The sequence below is a fragment of the Protopterus annectens genome, chromosome 11.part0 (genome assembly GCF_019279795.1).
Source record: "Protopterus annectens isolate FY-2018-M chromosome 11.part0, PAN1.0, whole genome shotgun sequence".
Lineage (NCBI taxonomy): Eukaryota > Metazoa > Chordata > Ceratodontiformes > Protopteridae > Protopterus > Protopterus annectens.
Window position 1 is genome coordinate 1,451,693,627 of NC_056745.1, and position 25,404 is coordinate 1,451,719,030.

The following is a 25,404-nucleotide window of genomic DNA, read 5'->3' on the forward strand; positions in this document are numbered from 1 at the left end:
TTTTACAAGGGATGTCTGTCTCATGCCTTTCAACTATTGCTTCACGTCATTTTTATTAATTGAATAATAATGACAGAGGAAGAATTTTTCTAATAACTGAGGGAAGTACACAAGTAAGATAGGTAAAAAAAGAGTAATGTGAAATCATACCCATTACATGTTTAGATTTCAGTCTAATAAAGTCAGTGTTTTTCCCTGACCAAAGAATAATCTACAGTCCAATGAGACCTCCTCAGTGATAAGATTCATTCTCGTCATTACTTAGAGGACTCATTGACGTCAAACAGATCTCCAAACAACTAGTACACAAACTCTCAACTAAATCAAAATGGTGCTTCAGTCATTCCTCAGTCATGTGACCTCTTCTTGGTTGTCAGACCACTATAAACATACTTTGTTCCTCATCTGTGTTAAATAACCATTTTGCAACAGCATTGTTAATTCTGGCATTTAGAATTTTCTGTAGCTTCTAGTTATTTGTATACTTTGAATGACATTTCCTTTACCAGCACTTCACTTCTTAAATAATTGACTGCCATGGTAGGTTTTTTTTCTTTTAATGGCTGTTACTGATTGTTTAATGCTGTCAGTATCATTTGGTATAGCAGTGCTTGATTGCTTGATTAACTGATTATTGTTTTTACTGTAAAAGAATGTATGTTTACTTTATATCTGAGATTGTTCAGAAATATCTCCTCTTAGCACATTACCCTGGGCAATAGATAGATAGATAGATAGATAGATAGATAGATAGATAGATAGATAGATAGATAGATAGATAGATAGATAGAAAAACTGGTTTATTATAAAGACTCTAAACTGTTTTCAGATTCATTTCAATGACCTAGATTTTTAAATCCAGAATGCATTTAAGTTTTTTTTTAAACTCACACCATCTGTAAACAAAATTATCATACCAATTGTCATGTGCCATCAGCAGTCCTCAAACTAAATGTTCTAAATTCAGAATAGTAGCACATTAGAATAAGTTATAGCAGTTTTTTATGAGACGTGCCACTTGTTTTACAAATTCCTGCATTTGATATAAAACCTGTTTTCCATCAAATAGTTGCTGTTTGTCTCAATGTCAGTGACCCCTCTCTGACAAATAAAGACATTTTACCATTTATCCTGTGAGGGCAGATCACAACACTGGCTGTTCTGCAGAACAGCTTACTTAGTGGTTTAGTGATGCAAACTTCCTCTGTTTGATCTACGCGGTTAAGTTTCTTTGAAAGAAATGTTTAGTAGTGTTTTACATGTTGCAGAAAATTCCAGCTGCCAAAAAATGATTCTGACTCAGTAAGCTGGTAATGTCAGCTAGCGAAATGCATCTCAGTTATTCGATTTTTAAAGTATATATATATATATATATATGGTTCTACCTGACGAACATCGACAATGCAGAAGTTTCGCTATGTCAGGTGAACCATATATATATATATATATATATATATATATATATATATATATATATATATATATATACTGATTGTGATGTATAAATTTCACAATTGTTGAGTCTTCATCATTGACCGCAACTAGAATATTTTATTATTCTTTCTTAGATGCTCTAGAAACAATTCCGTTACAAGAGTTTCCAAAAGTTGTTGCAGATCTCCATGCAAGAAATGGGTTTACTAAAGAATTTGAGGTACACATTTTGGTGAATTATCGTTTGTACTATTTTTCAACATGAATAAATGTTTGTATTCTTATTACTACAAAATGGTGGGGAAGACAGAGCCCAGAACCTTCTGCCCAGTGCTGTAAAGGTTATGCTACAAAAAAAAGTTTTAGAACTGCATGTTAAAGGTAAAGGCAGCACTTGATAACTTACTGAGCTGCTTCCTATAGTCCTGGGATTGATTCCTTCCACCTCCACTTAACCACCTAACCAAACATTTATCACAGGGAACTGGGAAATGGGGATAAGCCACCCCAGAGCTGCCCTGGGCTGCTTGTGTAGTAGTAAACTAACAACCTATGAACTTGAGTCTCTTACCAAATAATTGAAATGTAACTACAAATTATTGGAAGAGATTATATTTATAACTCTTTTTTGGTGAAGATATAATGCATGATATGATATAATCACTGGCTGGATGCTGTTAATGTACTATTATTGTTAGAAGTAATATTTTCTGATTATATTTATTGCTGCAGTCTATGTAGTTTTGTATCAGGCTCATCCGTCCAGTATCATAAAACAGAAACACACGTGACATGAGATAAATGCACAGTACACAACAGATTGATTATCCATACTATGATATTTTAGATTTGCTGTTAAACAGTAGAATATCATGGATTAACATAAACGAACCAACCAGACAAGAGTATTTGCATTTTCCCGGGGCATAACTGTAATTTTTCCTAATTATTGTAAATAGAGTGCAGCTTATTCCTTAAGTGACTATACCCCATCAACATAGGTGTTACGAACCAGAAATGTATTTAATGGATTTGGTCCTAAATTTCAAGGACAAACTCTTCAAAGTCCCATTTCAGCAGGCTTACCTCTTACAAAAATGTAGTTTTGTGTGGAGCCCCGTACCAGCATTGTGAGAAACGTCCCACAAGGTCGCACCATTTTAAATGAAAGGGGTCAAATGCAATGAAATTTGGGCTTGATGAGTTTGCTTCAGTTATTAGGACTATGAATGCACCGTTAATTACAGCATGCTTGATAGTTGTGAGGTGGATGTTATTTATTGATAATAAATGATGTATTGCATGTCCTAGTTATTACGTACCACAGATTTCTGTTTTCAGTGTTTGACATTGTGTTCTGTGTTCATTGCATGACCACTGTATTTATATTGCATTAATGTCATTAATGTAACATGTTTTAATGTGTGCATTGTCTGCTGTGGGACTTCATTGCTCTGTTCTTCTTGAATTCATTTCCTCGTTAGACGCTGAAAGAGTTTTATGAGGTAAGACATTTTAAGTTGCATGTCATTTCATTGGAAGAAAGTAGCTTCTAGGAAAAAGGCTAGATATGCATTGATTTGAGCTAATAGGATTGCATGTGCTTGGTGTCTTATAAACTTTTCCTGTCTTGTGTAAGCGTCTGTACATGCTTTAACATAAGATGTACTGATTTCATTTTGTTTTAGGACGTCCAGAGCTGCACAGTTGACATGGGTATTACAAGTGACAGTTCAAACCATCCAGACAACAAGAATAAAAATCGCTACATTAACATTGTTGCTTGTAAGTATTTATGGTATGAATTAAATATTTGGACAAAGCAAGCATATTCAGTGCAACTAAATTCATCAGTTTAAAATTTACACTTATTTACATTTAGAAAATGCTTATGCTTTTTTAGACTCCGTGATCAAACAGTAAGCCCAAGAGGCTACAGTCTAGTAGAACCCAGCTTAAACTCAAACATAGCTCACCACTGAGCTAGGCAATAAATAGCCTGTATACTTCACAGAAGATTCCCGTTATGATCAGTAAAGGTGATACATATGCATATACATGCACATATAATACTAAATGTTTGCCATGCTGTCTGAGGTAACTCGGGATTAACATGGCTAGACTTGTAAGGGCTCTAGGGCCACTAGCCTAGTAACCACCTATGAACCTATGGACCTATGAATGTATTATATGGGCAATGTATAATGGATGAGAAACAGGTAAGGTCGAGAGCTGGGTTCTCAAATTCTCTGATATCCTGCATTGTATGTAGAGGGAGGGGAGTATCTTTACAGCCAGGTACCCCAATGCAAGATGGGAATAATTTTAAGCTCTTGTACTCCACATATTCTATACTTTTTCTTACTTCTTTATTTTGGGGACGCTGTTGTTTGAACTTTGTTTTTGGACATTTTTTGCTCTAGGAGAATATTGTGCTGAGTAGCATTTTTAGCATCTACCAATGAAAGCATCAATAATAATAATTATTATTATTATAACAGTAATAATAATATAAAGACAATATAATATCTCTTGACAATGTTATTGTTTAACACCAATTGAAAAACTTTTGCACACCATCCATTTTTAGTCTAGTGGGTAAATATAGCTACAATAAGATATATTTCCTGATGGCCACTGTCATCGGAATGTTGGTTACACAGCTACTTACGATTACATGTAACTCTTGTGAATTAACAGAAACGACAAACCTTTGTCCACTGCTGCTCCTGCTTCTAGTTTAAAAGATAAGCTAAAGTAAAAGAGAGAGGCTAATTCAACTGTCGGCCAAGATGATGTAAAATGTGTGACTGTTTCAGATGGCTCAGTACTCCGCAGTTTGATTTGCTTGTCAACTGGTGCTTATTGTCGAATCACATTTATGCAGGACTAATGTTTTTGTCTTGGTAATGTTAGTTATGAAATTGCTTTGGTTTTGGAAAGTTGTGCATATTTGCAGTATCAACATTGTATGTTATTTAATAAGGTACAGAAGTACTCACTTCTAGGCTGGAGGAGTAAATATTAACATGCAGGTTAGGGCTTTCAGTGCTTAGTAAACTGATAAATAAAAAAGAAAAAATAGCCGAGAACCAAGGATTTCAGGTATTACCCTACATCTCACTGAGTATAAAGCAGATTATTTATAAACTTGACAAAGTCAGAGACTCATTGTTGAACTCCCTCTTACTTTTCCTATAAGACAAAAACTGCTACTGCAGTTTTTTGTTTGCATGTTGGCAGTAATAAACTGTGTGTGTTTTCTCTTTTCTCTATGGCTGTGTGAATGTGGAGTTTGAATGTATTTATATGGGAATTTAACCCCCCCCCCATGGAGGTACAGAGGGTTGCCCTCAGACTTCAACCATTTTGTTTCAGTCCATATGAATGTCAGTTTAAACGTATTGAAGCAGACATGAAAGCACATCAGAGGACATCTAAATGAAATATAGTTAGTAAAGGAATATATTTTTTATCATAAAAATTATGTTGTTTTACTATTCAGCTAATCAGTAAATATTTTATGGTGAAGTTCACATTTGCCTATCTTATTAGGTAGAAGTTAGCGTGACATGGTGGCAAATGTTCATATTTAAGTGTACAAATGTGGCTTCAGAGATGCCAGCAATATCAGTTTCCTTGCCAAAACCCTTGGTAACAGACAGGCGAGCACTGTTTTTTATTACACCCATTCCACAACTTTATCGCACGTTGCACCACAACCTGGTTTTGGACTGTTAGTATAGGATCTGTGTTGAACTCATGGTGATTAGAATGCATGTGGAAAACAATGCGGGTCCTGTCACTGGAGATATCACAAGATGGTCACATTTCAGGTAAAAGAATGATGGTGACTAGTTTCCCAACTTTCCCAACTTTTTCAGGGAGGATTATTGGGATAATAGGTAAAAGAGGCTGTGGCAACAGGTTAAAAAGTGGTGACAGTGAGAGTGAGAGATAAAAAGAGAGGCACAGAAAATGGAGTACCCATGTTGTTTACCAATTTAATAATGACAGTGGCTGGTGGTAAGATGCAGACAAGGACTATACAGAGATACAATCCTCTGGTTTAGATCCTTTCCAAATTTGTTGGTGAAAATTTCACACTTTCTACTCATGTTTATGATCAAGAAGAGGACTCCCCCCCCCCCCAAACCAGCTGTATAACATGTCAGTTCATGTTATTGACAGGGGACAGGAGTTGTATTTGCATTGAGAATGTTAATTTGAAAACCATGGGGATGTTTGTTATGGGGTTTGTGTTTATCCTGGGTTGCCTATGGCAGTAATGAGCATTAACAGACTGATGCTGAACAAGAGAGTGTTTTCTTCAATGTGATTGGATGATATAATTTCTCCTCTGTTAGATAGAATAGGGTAATTTTTAAGGGAAAAGACAAGTTATTTGTTGCTGCATGGGTTGTGTAAGAAGTACAGCGGTGTATGATGTGTGAAGGTGAAAGATGCTGAAGGAAAATACAGGTTGTAGAGTTTGAGGAAGTCAGGAACTGTATGTTGTTTGATAGAGTAGTGCTCTTTAGAAATTTATTTATTTAGGTATTTATGTGTAAATTTATTTGTTTATGTATGTATGTATTTATTTAATTATTTATTTGTATTTGTTTATTGGGATACTGCTCTGATCAATATTGACCAATTTCAGGCTGAGCCTGAGTGAAATCCAAAACATTTCTCAAACAAAAAAATACAGAAATGTCTAAGAAGGAAGTGAGAATTATAGTAGGTTGTCACTGGAAATTTCCTCTAGTAGTAATTGTAATATAGCACAAGTGAAGTAAGAGGGGAAGAGTGTCAAACTGATACTGACCCAGCTATAAGCCAAGACAAACCTGCATGTTTCACTAACAGTCAGTCTGGTTACAATGTGTCATTCAGCAAACCAATGAAATTCAATAATGCTCTGAGAGGGATCTGGTATATTGCAGCATTATAACTAAAGTAGCAAGTGAATTCAAATTACTGAAGGCTCAGTGAGGAGAACACTTGTTGAAAGTGGGAAGGGAAAGTTACTACAGTGTAGGTTCTGAGGAAAGTTTTGAGGGAGGATGATCAGGATAATAGGTAAGAGGCTGTGGCAATAGGTTAAAAAGTGAATGAAAGTACAGTTGTGTACACAAAACTTAAATGTTCAAATGATCATTGCTACAGAAGCCTTAGCTATATGGGTTATACTTTGCCAAGGATATAATATACAGTCAGCTTCCAAAGCTTCACTACACCTTCCATACACCCAAACTGTCTGGCAGCTTGGCCTGAGCTGACTAGAAGACAAGTCTGGGGTGCAAAGCCCTTCAGAGCTTTTCTGTAAGCCGAATGAGGGAGGCTTAGCCCTGAATGGACAATGCAAGAAACAACAAAAAGTAACTGTTCACATCCTGGCATAAAAAAAAACATACCAAAAAGATTGGGGGGGGGGGAGGATAGAGCAGCTACTGAAGTAGTGATCATTTGACCATCTATTGTTATGGTGAGTTTTACTTATACAACTGTACTATGTTCATCATACTGATCACTGCTGCAGTATCATTAGCTGTATGGGTAGATTACCATAGCTAACTATATTTGAAATTTGAAAGAGAGTTTAGGACCCCCTGGAGAATGGTCCTAGCAAACCCTACTATGGACCTAGAGAAGAAGGACCAAGTAGCAGCTTCTAGAATACTTTTAGAATCAAACCCTTTCCAAAAAGCCATAGATGAAGCCAGGGCCCCTGTAGGGTGGGCCTTCACCCTGCCTGGAATAGTTTTACTATGGTGAGTATAATAAAAGGTAATTGTCTTAGACAACCATTTGGTAATAGTCTGTTCTGTCATGGGTTGTGCCATCTTCTCACCTTCACAAGAAGTGAACAATTCATCCAGTGATGTGAAATATTTCATTCTGTCATGACAGTAACTGAGTTTTCTTTGGGCATCCAAGGTATGGAGTAACCTTTCTCCCTCATTCCTATGTTCAGAAAAGAAAGCAAGGAGAGGGACAGTTTGGCTTAAACCAAACCTGGATAGCACTTGATGCATGAAAGATGGATTAGTTCTCAAAGAAACCCTGTCCCTAAAGAAAACGATATAGGGTCTACTCACCATAATAGCTTGCAACTCAGATACCCTTCTTGCACAAGTTGCAGCAATCAGTACATGTTAAGAACCTCAATTCAGCCAGATTAGTTTATTCAAATGAAACAAGTGTTAGCTTCTCTGACAAAAGATTAAGATCCCAAGGAAACACCACCAGTTTTCTTGGAGGCCTCATAGGCAAAAGTCCTTTCAAGAACATTTTGACATGAGACTGCATTAAGAAGGAGGATCCATGGGAAAACATGCTAAAATGGCTGATAAATGAACCATGATATAGGAATAAGAAAAGCCATAGGATAGCAACTCACACAAATATTTTCAATCCAGAGAACAACTAGCCCTGAACGGGTGCTGGTTTATGTTGTTGCCCCAACTAGAAAACGTTCCATTTGCTAAAAGGATTTTTAGTAACAGGCGTACTTGCCATAGCTAGTACCTGCTGCTTGTCCTCAGTAAACAGGTGCCTAAAAGGGGTTAAGACCCTATCATCCAGGCAGTCAATTGAAGTTGCTTGGTGTTGGGTTGTATCAAACACCCCCTGATCTTGTGTGAGTAGTTCTAGTCTGTGAGGAAGGTTGTGGTAACTGCCCCTGGCCATTTACAAAAGAAGGGAGAGCCACAGATGACTGGGCCAGAAGAGTCACACAATGATCCTGGGGGGTTCCTTCTGAGTGTTCAGAGGTGCCCTGGATATTAGTGGAAAATGTGTATTAATACTCTGTTACCAGGAAAGGAAAAGCGAATGGAATGCATCTGTCTTCCAGTGCTTCTCGTACGGAGTCCTGGAACACAATCTTGCAAGTTGATCAAACAGGAGGTAATGCATTCTACTTGAGGATCTCCGCACAGATGGATCAAATCTTGGAAGACAAGCTGATCTAGTTTCCATTTGTGATACTTTGCTCTGGTCCTTCTCAACTTGTCTGCCATACAGTTTTGTTCCGATGAAATATAGGATGCCCAACTGCCTGTGGAGTGAGATTGTGCTGTAAAGCTATATTCCAAGCTAAGATGGCTGGTCTTTGTAGGGAATATAACTTGGTTCCCTTTTGTTGATGTACCACATGACTATATTATTGTCTGTTACCACTTGAAGAGGAGCAGGGGACCAAAGATGGTTCAGAGAGTTGAGTGCCTTGGTCAGGGCCAGCATCTTCTTGATATTTACATGCTTGTATCTGTCCTTGGTGTCCACACGCCCTGCACTTTTAGCCCTCATGAAACTGCTCCCAAGCAAAATGTGAGGGATCTGTGGTCACTAGCTGCTTTGCAGCAGGGAGGGAGAAAGAGACACCTGGATTTAAGGGTATCTGATGTCCCCACTAAAATATTTCTCTTCTGACAAACTCCAGTACTTGGATTTAAAAGTTAAAGAGTGTCGATGCTGGGACTAAAGAGATTTCAGGAACCACTGTATCTTTCACATGTGAAGCTTTGCTAAGGTTATCTTGAGAATCAAAAAGACCATGAGACCCAAAATCCCAAGGTATTCCCTCTCAGTGATAAGTGTCTGAATGGAAAACCTTAGAAACAGATCTAGATAAAGATCAATGTTTCCTGTGTAAGAAAAGCTTTTTGAACTGAGGTGTCTAGTTTACATCACAGGAAGACAATCCTTTGTGAAGGAGTCAAGAAAGAGATCTGAATGTTCTCTTGAAATTCCAGATTGAGTAAGAGACCTGTCACTGAAGACAGAGATTCCTGACACTTTGATAAACACTCTGCAAAGTTAAATAAGTTGTCTAAACATGGAAAAATGTGGATACCCTGTAGCCTGCAATGAGTTATAACCAGAGCTAGACACTTTATGAACACTCTTGCAGCAGTGGACAGTCCAAACGGTAATGCAGATAGTTGATAATGTTATTCAGATGCACAAAACCTTAAGACATGTCTGAAGTCTGTATGAATAGCGATGTGATGATAAGCATCTTAAGTCTAGTGTTGCCAGAAAATTGGAAAGAGGAAGAAAGAGGTAACAGGTTATGAAATGACATCATTTTAAATTTGGGCACTATCACAAACAGGTTTATGAAAGAAAGCTCCAGAACTGGTCTCCAATAATTTTCTTTCTTTGGCACTCGGAACATCCTTCAATAAAAATCTTTCCCCATCTGGAAAGGAGGAACTGGATCTATCAGTGTTTGGGACAGCATGTGATGAAAAACTGGTGGAAACAAGAGTCTGATTTGGAGGATGAGAAAGTACCTCCTGGAAAGGAAGAATTTCCTCCCACTGTCATCTGTAGGCTTAATGACTGCTTTTCAGAATCCATTAGTCTGAAACTATTTGTTGCCAAAGAGAAACACGGAGAGTCAGACTTTCTGGAAGGAGAAGGGGGACCAGGATGGGAGGGGTTCATAAGGTCTCCTGGGTAATTATTCAGAGTTGCTGGACTGTCCTTGGGTTTGGTAGGATCAATACTTTGTTTTTGGAGACCCCTTGTCTTGCCATTTCTTCATAAACATTTGTTTACCTGTATTTTCTTGAGACTGTTTATTCTGAGGATTTTTGGTTTGTTTTTTTTTGTTTGTTTTTTTTTTTGTCAAAATAGGATGAAGAGATAGAAAATCCCTTGAAAATTTTAGAAAAGGATGCCTGAGAAATCTTAGTGATTCCCTGGATCAGATTTCAATTTTCATCACACGTTTGAACACTTCTGCAACAGAGGAACCAAACACTAAATGTCTATCTAATTTAAAATATCATTTTTAACATCATCTGTGAGGGTCTAAGAATGCACCTCCTCAAAATACTACCAGTGGCCGCAGCCCTGAAAGAAGTGTCAACAGAGTCATACACACACTGCATACAGTGAGCAGTGAATGACCTGTATAATAGATGACAGTAAGTTACTTAAAGTAGATTTTTACTCACAAGAAGAACTGCAGATAAAACTTTCCGCATACTTTCATAATTTGTCAGAGCAACCTAACATGTAAGTCTGACAATTCTGAATTCTGAAAATTCGAGTTGCAGAAGTATACACATTTTCCCCTACCTGTAAACAATTTTCCTGTCCTTATCTGAAAGAGTAGAATTAATTTCAACTAAGTGCTTAGCAGCAGTAGGGTCAACTAAAGCTACAACTGCTGGGTCAGGTTTGGGAATAATGTATAAAATTGTGAAAGACTGGTGAACTTCATACATCCTATTCACATTTTTAGGGGCAGCTGGCTGACTAACAGGGAAATTGCAGGCAGTAACACACGCATCCTTTAAAGCAAAGAGAGCAGGAGGAATGGATGTAGGTCATGGAAAATCCTTCTGTAACAACTCATAGTATTTTTGGACGAACTGAGAAAACTCAGTGTTTTTTCACTGAAAATGTGACACATTCTAGCAACAGACTCAGATAAAGACACCCCCCCCCCAAAAGAGAGAATCAGAAACAGATTTCTCCTTTGAGTATGAATCAGAAACCTGAGGAAAATCCCTATATCTGTCCCTGTATCTTCCTTTTCAGACTTAAAATCCTGAATCTCTTCAGAAAAAGAGGAATCCCTCTTTTTTAACAGAAACTACTTTGCAAGAAGGATCAATAGCCTGAATAAAGCCCTGAGCCAGACCCAGTAAACTCTTTCCATCCAAAGAAAATCAAGGGTGAGTAGATATATGCTTTTTTTTCCATTTCTTTTTGACAGGAAAAGTGGGGCCAGTTGCATTGCTAATGGTAGCAGCTGTTTTCCTAGGGAAGGACACATCATTCTAACACAACAGAAAAAACATCCCTGTTCTCTTTCCCAGGACTGACAAGAGTGGCTCTCTCTTGCCCATTGAGGGGAGCCCAACAGCTGCAGAGAATGAGGCTAACCCCTGGTACAAAGTGTCTGTAGGTGCTACATCAGAAGGATCTGGGGTAAAAGATAAGTGCTCTGAGATACAACTAACGGCAACAGTAGTCAATCACCTATGATGAGGCAAATTGTTAGCCTGCTGTGGTGGTAAAAGCTGTTTGCTTATTTTTTTCTTTTTGTGCTGGAATAAGAACCAACTGTGGGACTGGTAGTCTGTTCCTTGGTCAAGCCAAAAATGGAGCATCTTTCCTAAGGAAGGCAAGCAGTAATTGCTGGAAAACAGAACCAGTCCACAAAAGTTACTTTTTTTGACAGAAAAATGCAGTACAAAGTACTTTAAAATGCGATGTCAACCCCACAGAAGTAAACTAAACACAATTTCTCTACAAAAAAAAAAAAAGAAAATGTTTCATTGACTTTACATGACTTTTAAAACTGAGAAAAAACAAGCACTTTTTTTTAAAAGTACTTTATATTCTCAACACAGTCCATTAAAACAGACCACTTCTATCTTTAAAATAGCTTTCCCAAAGAGGAATATAATAGAACATCAACAGAATTAAGGAAATGGATTTTTCCCCAAAGAGAGCTTACCTGCCCAACAAATGAGAGTGCAAGCCAAAGGAAAGTCTCAAAGGAGCATGTTCTTTGGTGGCAGTAAAACTCTGAAGGGGGTCGTGGGGAAACTTGTGTTTTAGTCAGCTCAGCTAGAGGAGCCTGACTGTGCGGGCATGTGGAAGCTGGCCTAAAGCTTTGGAAGCTGGCTGGCTGTTACATCTTTGGTAGGATATAACCCAAATAGGAAAGGCTACTGTTAGTATAATGAACATCCTATGATAGTAGAAGCAGCATAGCACAGTGATAAGAATGATGGATGTGAAAGATTAAATGCTAAGCAGAGTTATAGAGAAAGCAAACCTGTCTGATATTTTGGATATGTTTTAGAATAATAATGCAAAAGAAAATAAAGAATATGTACATATAAAAAGAACTTCAAAACTGCAGAACCCCTGCAAATAAACATGTATACTCAGTTCATTGTTGTAATAATTCTATAGAATCGAGAGATCTTGGCATTGACTGTAAGTTTTTACATCACACCAACAATGCAGATCATTTTGATCCAAATCAAATCTATGTAAGGTCTTTTCAGATTCATCTGCCGGTCAGTATGGCCAAATCAGTTTTACTCTTGACTAATTAGAAAGTGACATCAGGCAATTATTAACACCCGATGTTTTCAGACATTAAAAACTTATATTTGTTTTTACATTAAAAAAATTAATTGAGAGATTGTGAGCAAAACCATTTCCACTGAGACCCAATCAAAGGGAATGATGTTCCAATCTGCCATTGAGTTATTCTGTTCTCAGAAATGAAGATTTCAGTTATTACATCTCATGCAGCTAAAAGTCTATCTTTCTGGGGTTCCAGTTACATTGCCTTCTATAAACTTTTGCAGTCTGCTTGAGGAAAGAGAACTTGAAACCACAGCTTGCTACAAAGACATGAGAATCTAGTAAGTTCATCAGTGGAGTGTGTGCATCACAATATACCATCCTTTCCCATTAGTCAGAAGGATGGAAGAGAATAAGAAGGATGCATTAATGGACTCCCAAGAAAGATCTACCAAAGAACAAAGTACTTGTAAAATATTTGCATATGGATTCACTTTATAAGGGTGTATTATTTAGAAAGGAAGCCTGAACAGCAAGAATAAGATGAAAACTTTTACTTTTTGTTATTTTTCAAACATATATTATTTATAATGTAAACACGAATGCTACTATTTATACGATTCAAAAATATATTTGAAAATGTCATACTTTGTATTAACACTAAAGGATTCTAATTCTTATTTATAGTTAACATTTAGTTATAATTTTCTAGTAAGAACTTTTATTTGCTCCAATATTTGAAATTTGATTTTTTTTTTTACCATTAGATCTCATACTAGTAATATACATTTCTTTCTGACATACAGCAGTGGACAACTTTAGAAAATCATTAAAGTTTAGAGATGAAAAAATTAAATTGAGAGATGCTTCCCCATTTCTTGATATAATCAGATATGGTTCATGACTTGATTATTTGAGGTAGAAATAATTAAGAATATCCTCATTTCATCTGCACATCTGAAAATTTCAACTGATGTTTCATTGTTCAAAGCTTATGTGCTGAATTTCAGATGGATCCTTAAAGTATAGATTTAGTAAAGGAATTATATTCAAACATGTTTATTGCAGTCCTTATAATCCTTACTGTGGATATTGTTTCACAAACACAAAGTAATCAATTAAAAAGAGTGACTACAGTGACACAGTCTAACAGTTTATAAACCACCTGACAGAAGACCTAAACAAAACTCTGGACACATGATAGGAGCAGACAGGTTTGTCTCAATCACTGTACAAATCTAGACAGCGTGTAAATATAACTGCTATAAACTTCCTCTTTGTAAATGCTTTAAACTGAACATTACAAATATTAAGAAGTGTTATGGATTGTTTAACCAGTTACTTGACTCACAATTTGTTTACATTGCCTATAAATGATAAAAAGCTTAAACTATAAGCTGCTTTGCAACCCCTTTGAAGATAGGACCAAACCAGGATTGTCTGCACCCTGTAGGTACAACCTTGGTGAGATTAGTTGAAAAGCAAACTTCTTAGAGCACACATGAATAATGTTGTTTGACACTGAATGCTTCTTACTTTCAAAGTTTTTTTTTTAGTTCACTTTTAAGTTTTATTAGCAGAATAATTACTATGGTCTGCATGAGAAGTGATGATTGGGCTGTTAGTGTCCATTATTTTATTATTATTATTATTATTATTATTATTATTGTTGTTGTTGTTGTTTTGCTGTTGTTATTATTATTATTATTATTATTATTATTGCTGTTTTGCTGTTGTTATTATTATTATTATTATTATTATTATTACTATTATTAGTATTATTATTATTGTTGTTTTGCTGTTGTTATTATTATTATTATTATTACTATTATTATTATTATTATTGTTGTTTTGCTGTTGTTATTATTATTATTATTATTACTATTATTATTATTATTACTATTATTATTATTACTATTATTATTATTACTATTATTATTATTATTATTGTTGTTTTGCTGTTGTTATTATTATTATTATTATTATTGTTGTTTTGCTGTTATTATTATTATTATTATTACTATTATTATTATTATTATTATTACTATTATTATTATTATTACTATTATTATTATTGTTGTTGTTGTTTTGCTGTTGTTATTATTATTATTATTATTACTATTATTATTATTATTATTATTGTTTTGCTGTTGTTATTATTATTATTATTATTATTACTATTATTATTATTATTATTACTGCTTATAAATGAACAGTAGCAGATGGAAATCTGTGTTGTAATTTCTGTTTTGCCATCTGTGTAATTATATCACATTGGGTGTAACAAGCATATGTGAGCATTATCATCTTTCTTGTAAGAAAATAAAACTCGAGTCTTGAGTGGAAAGAAATTTAATTCTGATGCATCTGCACATGATTCAGCAAAGGAATCATTTATATTTCACTCTCAATAATCAGTCTGAAAAAACATATAATGCACTGTTTATGATCAAACATCTGCTCACCATCATCATCATCATTATCTGTATTATGGTTGTGACATAATACTTTATCCATACAAAATACATCTATGATGTAATAAAACTGTCCCAGGTCATGGCTGAAAGGAGCCCATATAGTAACCTATTTATTCAGTTAACAAACAAAGTAAATAAACATGAATGCATAATGTTATTATTGCAAAGAGATTGAATTTGTATGGCAAATTGGTTCTGAATCAGAAAAAAAACAAACCTGATCATTTTAAATGCATTTACATATCTGTAAAAGAGGCTTCTTGTATCCCCAGTTCTACTTGTCAGAGAAAATTAGTTTTCTTTATTGTTTATATATTTTAAAATATTTATAACCCTTTGATTTAGTAGCTGTGGTGGTGCAGTGGTAGCATTATTGCCTCACAGCAAGAGGTTCTCCCTTTCGATTCTTGGCTGGTGCGCCTTCTGTGTGGAGTCTGCATGTCCTCCCTGTGGTCGAGTGGCATTCGAAAGACATGCGTAGAATGGGCGTGCCATCTGTGAAGGTTGGGCATCAAGCTGGCACCTCGGCATCCATAAAAAATCTACTGCCAATCATTACTGGACCGGAGTTCCGCTGTGGCGACCCCTAACTGGGAAAAGCCGAAAGAAGAAGAACCTTATAACCCTTTGATTTAGTGTATTTTCCTCATCTGTAGATTCATAAAAATAAGTTTAACAGTGTTATTAGCGAATCATGGCTGGTGACTAACTTAGATCTTATTACTTTATATTAGTTTTGTGTCTACATATCTGGCTCAGTATGTTATTTGTAAACAGCAGTCTGGGAGTAATGGTGCATTTCACTGTTACTACAACTGATACACTGCAGAGTTGTTAAACAGTACTCTGATGCATTGCAATGAAACTCTAGTGTACATGTACTGTTTTACTATCAAAGTGCAATTACGGCAGATACATCACAAATGGCAACGAGACTGGATCATGTATTTTGTAGTCAACTATGTGCAAAACATGGAAAAAATATTAAAGAATTTGAAAGAAGGGCAATGTGGGTAGTAGGCCTCATGTTGATCCAACTATCAACAAAATGGGGTTACATGTAATTGTACCTAGCTAATAGGATTTTCAGAAAAAATATGTTATGGAAAAACATATCCAATCCAGTTCTGAAGACACCACGATGGACCTAATAACTGCACAGTGTGATATTAAAAGAACAGGGTGTATTAATTGTGGGTCTATATCATATAATCGAAAGCTGATAACTCCAAAGCACAAAACCGCGAACTTCAAACCTCAAAAGCTGACATCATCGAATCCACCCAAAAAAATCTGTTATTACCCAAAACAAACAAAAAAATGCTCTATGCAGGGGGGCAAGCCCCACCTGCACCCCCCACACCCCCTGTTACTTAAATATACCAACTCTGAGATCACACTACAGTGCGGTAAAGGGAAATCTTCCCTTCCCTCACTGTATGAGGATCTCCATTCTACGGTTCGATGTTTTTGATTTTTGAAGTTTGAAGTTCAGTGTTTTGTGCTTCGGAGTTATCAGCTTTCGAGCTTATGATATAAACCCTTAATTGTTGCAAGTCTATTGGTAGGGAACTATAGTTAAAAAAGTATGTTAATGGTCAAAGTGTTGCAGTGACCTCTGGTGCTAGGGTGCTGAGCGATAAATCCATAACCACTGTATAAATATCCATGGCTTAACTGCAGTCTGGTTACTACAGAGGGTAGATAGGGTAGGGGTGGTAAATGGCATCAGCCCATCTCACATGTTCTGGAGCAGGAAGCTGGTTACATTTTTCTTCATATACACTCCCTGGAAGAAGGTCTGGAAATGCATTCCATATGCATAGACATTTAGTAACATTAACCCAACCAGAGAGTGCATGTAACCCAGCTGAATACCAAAGACACATACAGGTCTGCACCCTTTCTGGGCGTTGTATGGCAAGCACGCTTTCTTTGCTTTCTGAGTGGTAGGGGGAGGATTATAGGTCTAGTATATCATCAGTGTAGAAGCTGCTAAGAATGATGGAATGCAGTGGCTAGCCAGACTTCCAATGTTGGCCAAAGGAATATGAGCTTTTGTGATTCTTTTTCCAGGATGATACAGTCTTAAAGACAAGCAGGGCTTTTGTGCCAAAGAAAGAAAGAAAGCAATAGAGCGATGGAGAGGAGACAATCACCGATTGCAGTTAATGTGCTGCCACCTTGTTGAATGATTGTTTATGCAGATTGCTGCACTGTGGTGTCATGTAGATAGTAAATTACATATTGAAAGCAAGACAGGCCAGGCTCCTATGTAGCTTGTTGTCAACAGTATGCATAAGTGAGCAGTACAGCAAATATACAAGCAGACACATTTAAACAGAAGTGCAAGACATAGACCACAGAGTGGCCACATGCCATCTTGTGCAAACCTCATCAGACCTGAATATACAATTTCACAACTCACTGTATCTTGAAATAAAACAGTGCTTACAGAGTTTATGGTGCAGTATGCACTCTGTAGCCTTGTACTTTGTAATGACATATGACTGCATGTCTGGCAGTCAAGATGGTTGCAAGAGATGGGACAATTTCAATTCTACTCCAAATGATATCCTAGTACAAGCAGTCAGAACCCATGGGCAGTACCTGTTAGGGAGAGGGGATGCTAACTAGCTTATACAGTAGGTATTCCTGGTCACAAAATAATTTCTGTAAGTGGGCAGAAACACTCAAACATCAGTGCCATAATTATTTCACTAACACTCTGCGCAATGCCAAGGTAAAGGCACATTGCATAGTAACTGAGAAACTGGTCACAGGGGAGGTCACAAAGGAGCAGCATATTAACAGAGCTGGTGGAGTTTCTGGTATCCCTGAAAAGACATTATGACACAGGGGTCAGCCATGGGGGCATAGACACTCAAAATAAGTAGGCCCTTCCACCAAACAGCTCAGTGAATAAGGCACCAGATTCATAACACCTAAAGCAGATTTCTAAACAATACCACTGCAGGCATAGACTTTAAGGATAGACAGTAAACTGACCACAGCATGTGCTGTCTGTAGTTTGTCATATAAACATCAGGTACCTGATCAAATTAAGATGGCAGCAGAGATGGGGTGGGTGGGATTGTATGGTCACCCATACCACAGACCAAAGTGGTATCATACTCATCCTCGCCTTGATATGTCTTGTGTTTTCAGAAGGTAGACCACTACTGAGATGGCTAGATGTTGAGATACAAATAGATTGTATGAATCACAGACAGCACCTGTGACAGTGCCCATCTGCATTCTGGGTGGGCATCCATGTACAGTAAAGACTATAAGCACCCATGATGCTCCACCTATAACTATGGCAAAAGATGAATATACTACATCTAATGTGGATTCACCCATCATGCTGCAGGCTTACAGGTCTGCCCAAGACTTCTAATCACATGTCACAGGTGGCCCTTGACGTGCAGGGGACACTTTGATCACACAGAAGATCTACCAGACTATATTCCACACAAACTCTACAGCTACCCAACCCATCACAGTGCTGACTGCTGCACTAACATTCGTAAGGATGTAACTCAGAACTGACAGCTGTTGTATGAGGGCATGGACTTCAAGACTCTGTAATGATTGCTGTTATAAGGGATATGGTGGCTCACACATCATCTCTGCCATGTAACTCAGCACTGGCAGCTGTTGTATGAGGGCATGGACTCCAAGACTCTGTGATGATTGCTGTTATAAGGGATATGATGGCTCACACATCATCCCTGCCATGACCGCCCCAAGTGCTAATATATTAGGCAACAGAGTGGTACTATGTCACATTCAGGGAATGCCACCCACCCACATTACAAGAGGAAGTAATCCATAACATAGAGTACTTTCTTCCCTTGAGACTTTTAGTCTCAGCCTCCTGCAGCAAGTTGCCCATCCAATGCCTTCTGATAGGCATCTGCCACTTTGTCACTAGTCATATGTGCACATGATGATGATGATGATGATGATGACTTTGACCCACTCTAACTTTCTTTCTATATAGCATATGTACAGATGTCTGATGCACAGTATGGCCTGACCATGCACTGACCACCATAGTCTGACTGCATGCATGATGTTTGTTCTGTGTGACACTGCACTGCCACTTTTTCTCTGCAGTTGTCTGACCTTGGAGTTGGTAATATATAATAACACTTCAGTGATTCCTAGTTGGCTGACTCTACTTCACCAAAACTGCTTTAAACCAAAAACATGGACTGCCAAATTCCTTTCACTGTGAAAGGAACCACTTGGCCACCAGGGTGAACTTTGCCCCTTCTCCAGTGTAGTGTGATCTCAGAGTCGGTATATTTAAGTAGAGTTTCCTCTGGGTAGTCCAGTTTCCTCCCACATGTCAAAGACATGTGTCTGGAGCATTTGTCTCCGGGTCTCACTGAAAATCGGTTCTGTCCTAGTCATTCTTTCCTGGTTAACAAATGTTAAATAAATAATTAATAAAATAAATAAATGATCATGTTAACTTTATTTATGTATTCATTTATTTGTTTGTTTTTTTTTTGTTTATTTATCTGTTGTTGACCCAGTTAGTCCCACTGAGCAAGAAGCCTCTTTTCAGGGGAGACCTAAGTTAGTATTTATACTATTAGGAGAAATTTGGCTAGGGTATTGTGAGTGGGACCTATTTTGCATGAACACTTACTGTTTCCATTCCAGGTGCAGTCACAGCCTGGAGAAACAGCAAGCCAGATGGAGAGTGAAGGAGATGATGGAGTGGTGAGAGAAATGGAAAAGAAAAACAATACTGAGATGGAACAGTGTGTGCAGGATTCTGAAGAGATGTTTTAAGGAAATCTGTTTGAGGGGGATGAGTTGGTGAATGATGGCTAATTACAACCCTACAGTCAGGAGTGGTGCAGGATGATTTACTTAAAGAAATGGTGATGCAGAGTAATCCAGAAAATGAAGGAGACATTTCCTGGGGAGACATTAGGAAGACAATACAAAAGGAGGATACAGAGACAATCCTGAAGAATAGTGGTGAGATGGAAAAGCAAGCATATGCAGAGAAAGTAAAAGAATAAGAATAGAAAGGGGGGGGGTAGCAGAAAAGAAAAAGGCACAAGAAAATGAAAAATGGAAGTACATAGTAAGGATTCAAAGTACAGATGACAGATACATTGAGAGGTATGAAGTGTAGGACAATTTAATAGTTACTTTGGTTTAAAAGCACATGAGGACATTTATTCTTATTAGCAAAGAGACATTTTGTGACACTATACCTGAGACTGTTTTTTCAAAGGACATTTTTCTTGGAGAATATGAAGAAAGAAAAACTGTAACCCATGGAATCTTTATGTGATAAAAGCATTTCACAGGGAATCAAAAACGAAAATTCATATACAGTTTTGAACAGACGTGGAAAGAGAGACTTTGAAAGGAAATTCAAAAACTCTGTGTAAAGCAGCACTGGACATTGCAAAGGTTTATGATAAAAGGGGTTTATGGACTCCTGGATGGGATTGCAATACTGTGTTAATAACAGAAAGAGAAAAAATATGCATTTATCAAGCACTGTAAATGTGGAGGGGAATAGGGGCATCGTAAAGAAATGGGGAAACTCAGTACATTTTTTGTGTGGAAAGGAAGGACTTTTGATAAGTAACTGGGATAAAGAATATTCTATATTTGTAGGAAAATTGGACATGAATCAAAAAAGGTGAATTAAATGTTATAAATGTAACAAAACTGAACATTTATGGATGGATTCTAAAATTAAAACGAGAGCAAGGGAAAAAAGGAAAAGGAGGTGAAGAAACTGAGCAAAGAGAAGAAATGTTAGAAGTAGTCGAAACAGAAGAAAGATTTGATAAGAAAAAATAATAAACAGGACACAGAAGAAGCCCCTGAAATAAGTGATGAAGAAGATATAAACTGGGAGATAGTAAAAGAAAAAAATAATTATATTAGTAAAAGGGTAAAAGACAGAAAATGAAAATTTACGGAGACGAGTACAAAAGAAAAAAAAAAGAAAATGGCCGAACAAGATTATATGCTGCTAATGATTGGCTGTTGGTATCATGGTTAAGGCATTTGACTTGCAGACACAAGGTACAGTGTTTAATTCTCACTTTTGGGAGGTAAATTGGCTAAACTTAGAATGGCCTATTAAAGCATATAGCCTAGTGATTAACTATGAACATATGAAACCATGATTCTAAGGTAGAAAGAAAATAAAAAAATTAAAGTGCTTTCCGTAAATGTGAATAGTATCAAGAATATAGTAAGAAGAATGGGGATTTTGGTGTGGTGTAATACATGATGTAGATGTAATTATATTAAAAGACAAGATTTTTAACAAATGAACAAAGGTTACAAACAGAGAAACTATGGAGAGGAAAGATAGTCTGGAATTTGGGAAATGAAAAATGTATGGGATAACCATATTCTGTAGAAAGACAGTAAATATATTACATGTAACTTAAGCAAAAATAGGAAGATTAATTATTGTAGACTTAAAATGGAAAAAACATGTATATATAGAAACACTTATTTCATCAGATTTTGACTATGTAGTGGTAAATATGAATGTTATAATGTAAGGAGACTTTGTAATTTAAGAGGCATGTATAAAAGGAAATGAAATGACATAAGAAAAATGTCAGAAGTATAAGGTTTGTAAGTTAAAACTTTGGGAGAAAAGTTCATAGACTTACAAAAGTGATATGTATAAAACTGAAATAGGCTATTTTATATTTTCAGAAGGTTTAGTTATAGTACAAGGGGAGGTAGTTGAAACAGGATTTTCTGATCATCTTGAAATGAGGCTAGAGATATAAGAAAATAAGAAATATATAAAAATAGGCAAAAGAATAAAAAAGATAAACGAGAAAGCATGGAATGCAAAATGAAAGAGATTACTAATACAGTTAAAGAAAGGTCATATTACTATGAGAACATTTTATAAAAAATTATCTAAACGATGGATGATATTTAAGCAACAATTTAATTTTTTACATTATAAAAATTGATCTGAATGATGGATGATATTTAAGCAACAATTTAAATTTTTTACATAATGATATAAAGTACTTTAACAGAGAAAAAGAATTATATGAAATAAATCAAGAAAAACAGATAGGAATATTTTCATATATATGGATTTACTTCAAATTGTCAAGTATTTACTTCATCGACTGTCATTATATCGAACTCCCAGAACAATGAAAAGGAAATCTTGGGAAGGAACCACTCGACACCAAGACAAAACAACAAACAGAAAAACAAAAAAAAAAATCCAAGTGGGGGGCTTTCCCCCCTACATTACTTTCTCGGGGTTCCTTTTCATAGCTCCAGAAGTTGGATATAATGAGAGTCGATGAAGTGAGGTTTGATAAAATGGGATCCAACAATGAAAGTATTCGATATTTTGAAGTAGACCCATATACATATATATATATATATATATATATATATATATATATATATATATATATATATATATATTTACACACACACCTATATATATGTATATGTATATATATATATATATATATATATATATATATGGATCCTGGTCTTATGATCGAAAGTATGTTTCATCGAAACGTACGTGATTGAACTCACTTTCGCAAAAGTGCCTTTTGTCAAAAACGCACTTTTGCTGAAAGGTAACTAAGCAAACAGTTCTTTGCATGTAGATTTAATTGTACATCAACATGTACTGTTGATTGTATAACTAAGCAAACTTTTGCTTAGATTGCGGTACAGCGGGGATAAGGGAATATTCCCTTATCCCCACTGTAGTGCGATCTCGAAGTGAGAATATTAAAGTAGGGGGGGGTGTGGGGAGTGCAGGGACCCCCCTGCTTAAATGCGAGTACTGTTTATTTATTTATTTATTTATTTATTTTTGGAAAGTGCATTTTTGATAAAATGCACTTTCGCAAAAGTAAGTTCGATCTTGCACTTTTCTATGAAATGTACTTTTGATGGATCAACATAGATCCATATATATATATATATATATATATATATATATATATATTATGTTAATCAAGGCAGTGAGTGGTTTTCAACAATAGATGCAATACTAAAAAAAAAAAAAAAAAAAAGAATTTCAGCTTTTCCCGGTTAGGGGTCGCCACAGTGGATCACAAGTCTGCTACTGACTGGCAATGGATTTTTACAGTGTTGAGTTGCCAGCCCAGTGCCCAACCCTTGTCATGCCTTTAAAGTTCATAGTAGTGTTTTTAAATCTATTTACTAACTGGATCGGGATAATTCCAAAGGTGAAAGTGTCTCTTTTCAAGAACAACCTGCTTAAGTGACTTGCTCAGAGCCACACAATAAGAAAAATGGAAATAGAAGGAATCAAACCCTGTACTATTGTGACTACAGGAAACATCTTATAAACAACCAGACTTCTTGATATAGCTGTTGGATATTAGGGATTCAACGTTATATCTTCATAGCTATGTTTTATCTGCTATATTACCTAAGTATTATGTGATTTATTTTTTTATTATAAAAAACATACATGGGTATAACCTTTATCAGTGTCACAGTTTGGTCTTAAGGCTTACTTAATTTTATTTTTAAGAGTTATACATCTAAATTAGTACTTATATGCCTCAATCAACAGTAAGGGGTAAAATCTTTGAGATATGCTAGGCAATTTATTAACTATTGTTGACACTGTGTATGAGGTCTACATGCCCTCTGGTAGGCCTTTGCTCTACCTGCTAAGCTGAGACTGAAAATGTTTTTGTACATGATATAAGCTGTTTTATTCTGCATAGTAAAGTCAGCGGTAAAACTATCCTGTCGAAGAAACTCTTTATAGTAGCGAATGATGATGCTGATTGTGTGATTTTGTTTTCGTAGATGTGTGAATGCTCTTGTGTATTAATTATTTTGGATCTGATTATATATTTATTTCTTTTTAGATGGAAATGTATTATAAAAGACTTATAATTATATTGATAAATGCCTGTTTATAATTATATTGATAAATGTCTGTTATGGATTACCGAGGGCCAGAAGCGTTCACTATTAAAGATGTAGGTTCATAGGTGTATACTAGGCTAACGACCACTAGGGCCTTTATAAGCCCAGGCAAGCATCTTAAATGTATCCCATATGTTTTCTGAGCTGTAGATGTTATTGTAAGGGGTATATGTAAACCTGAATATGATTTATAGGCTGCATTTGTCTATTAGAGACATAGATGCTAGACCCGGGAAGAATTTCCAATTTTCCATCCACTGCACCAGGTTATGCTTTTATAAAGTTGGAGAAAAAACTCTGCCTCACATGGATGGGGAGCCAGTACCAGAGGAGGGGAATTCTCTGAGACATCTACCTATCCCTTCAGCATATTCTATCTATGTCTCAAGCACAGTTCATGTCCCTAGATTCAATAATTCTGATGCTACTGGTCTTACAGATGTGCAAAAGTTCTTTCAGAGCAGAGGATCTAAGGATGCATTGCATACCAGCCACAGATCGCTCTCAACAGCCTGCATGAGAATAAGTATAGTGATAGAGCTTTGAAATGATCTTTAAAGTACATGCTGCTTACACTCTGTATTCTTTTTGTGAGGAACTTCTGTGGACTTTCCGGTTGCGACACATGCCTGTTCAGGTACATACTGAAGGGGGCCTTGTACTCACTGATGGATCTGACAAGGACCAAATACAGAAGAACAGTGACCTCTGTGGACCTAGATGCCATAACAAGGGCCAAATACAGAAAAACAGTGACCTCTGTGGACCCAGATGCTGTGGACCTAGATGCCATACTCTTAAGTTGACCAACATAGAATGATTTCCTTCCTACCTTAGACACATGTTGGTTGAAAGTCAGCTGATCATCTACATACATTCCGAAATCCCTGACTGCTGCATCTACTCAATGGGGCATGTTATCAATGAGGTTATTTCCTAGGGACTTCTCAAAGGGTAATATTACGCATTCCTTGACACTGAGTTGTGGCTTTGGCAACAGTCATTTGTCTGTGTTAGCCCTTCCTGTAGGATGTTAGTGTCTTTGACATTAGCTTTGACATACAGGATGTAAATGCTAAAAAGTAGCAGGCCAGTTCAGAGCCTTGAGGACTTCACTACTGACTGAACTCTTTGTGGAGGTTGTCTCCCCTGCCTAACTTCCTGAGTCCAAGCTGAGAGCCAGCTGGCTATTCAGCTCATAACTCATGGGTCAAGGTTTAATTCCATGAGTTTGTTTTCAATGCCTGAGTGGGGTATTCTATCAAATGCCTTTGACAAGTCAAAGTAGGCAATATGTGCCATTTTGCCCTCATCCATTGCCTTGGAGCTGCCTTTGACAAACTCAAATTGGGTTAGATGACTTAGGTCCAGTGCCCTAAGGTTTCCTATATCATTATTAATCATCCATGACAATTCTTTCCATGGCTTTGCATGAGAGACTAGGCAGGTTTAT

The 25,404-nt window shown here is 36.5% G+C and overlaps 1 protein-coding gene across 1 annotated transcript in view; it reads left to right on the forward strand.

Annotated features, from left to right (window-relative positions):
* PTPRZ1 (protein tyrosine phosphatase receptor type Z1) overlaps nt 1–25,404 on the forward strand; it is a 1,642,174-nt gene that overhangs the window by 1,204,469 nt on the left and 412,301 nt on the right. Inside the window, exons 16-18 of the mRNA XM_044088744.1 lie at nt 1,569–1,654; nt 2,919–2,939; nt 3,123–3,219. Of these exons, the coding sequence (XP_043944679.1) occupies nt 1,569–1,654; nt 2,919–2,939; nt 3,123–3,219 (204 nt within the window). The remainder of the gene's footprint in view (nt 1–1,568; nt 1,655–2,918; nt 2,940–3,122; nt 3,220–25,404) is intronic.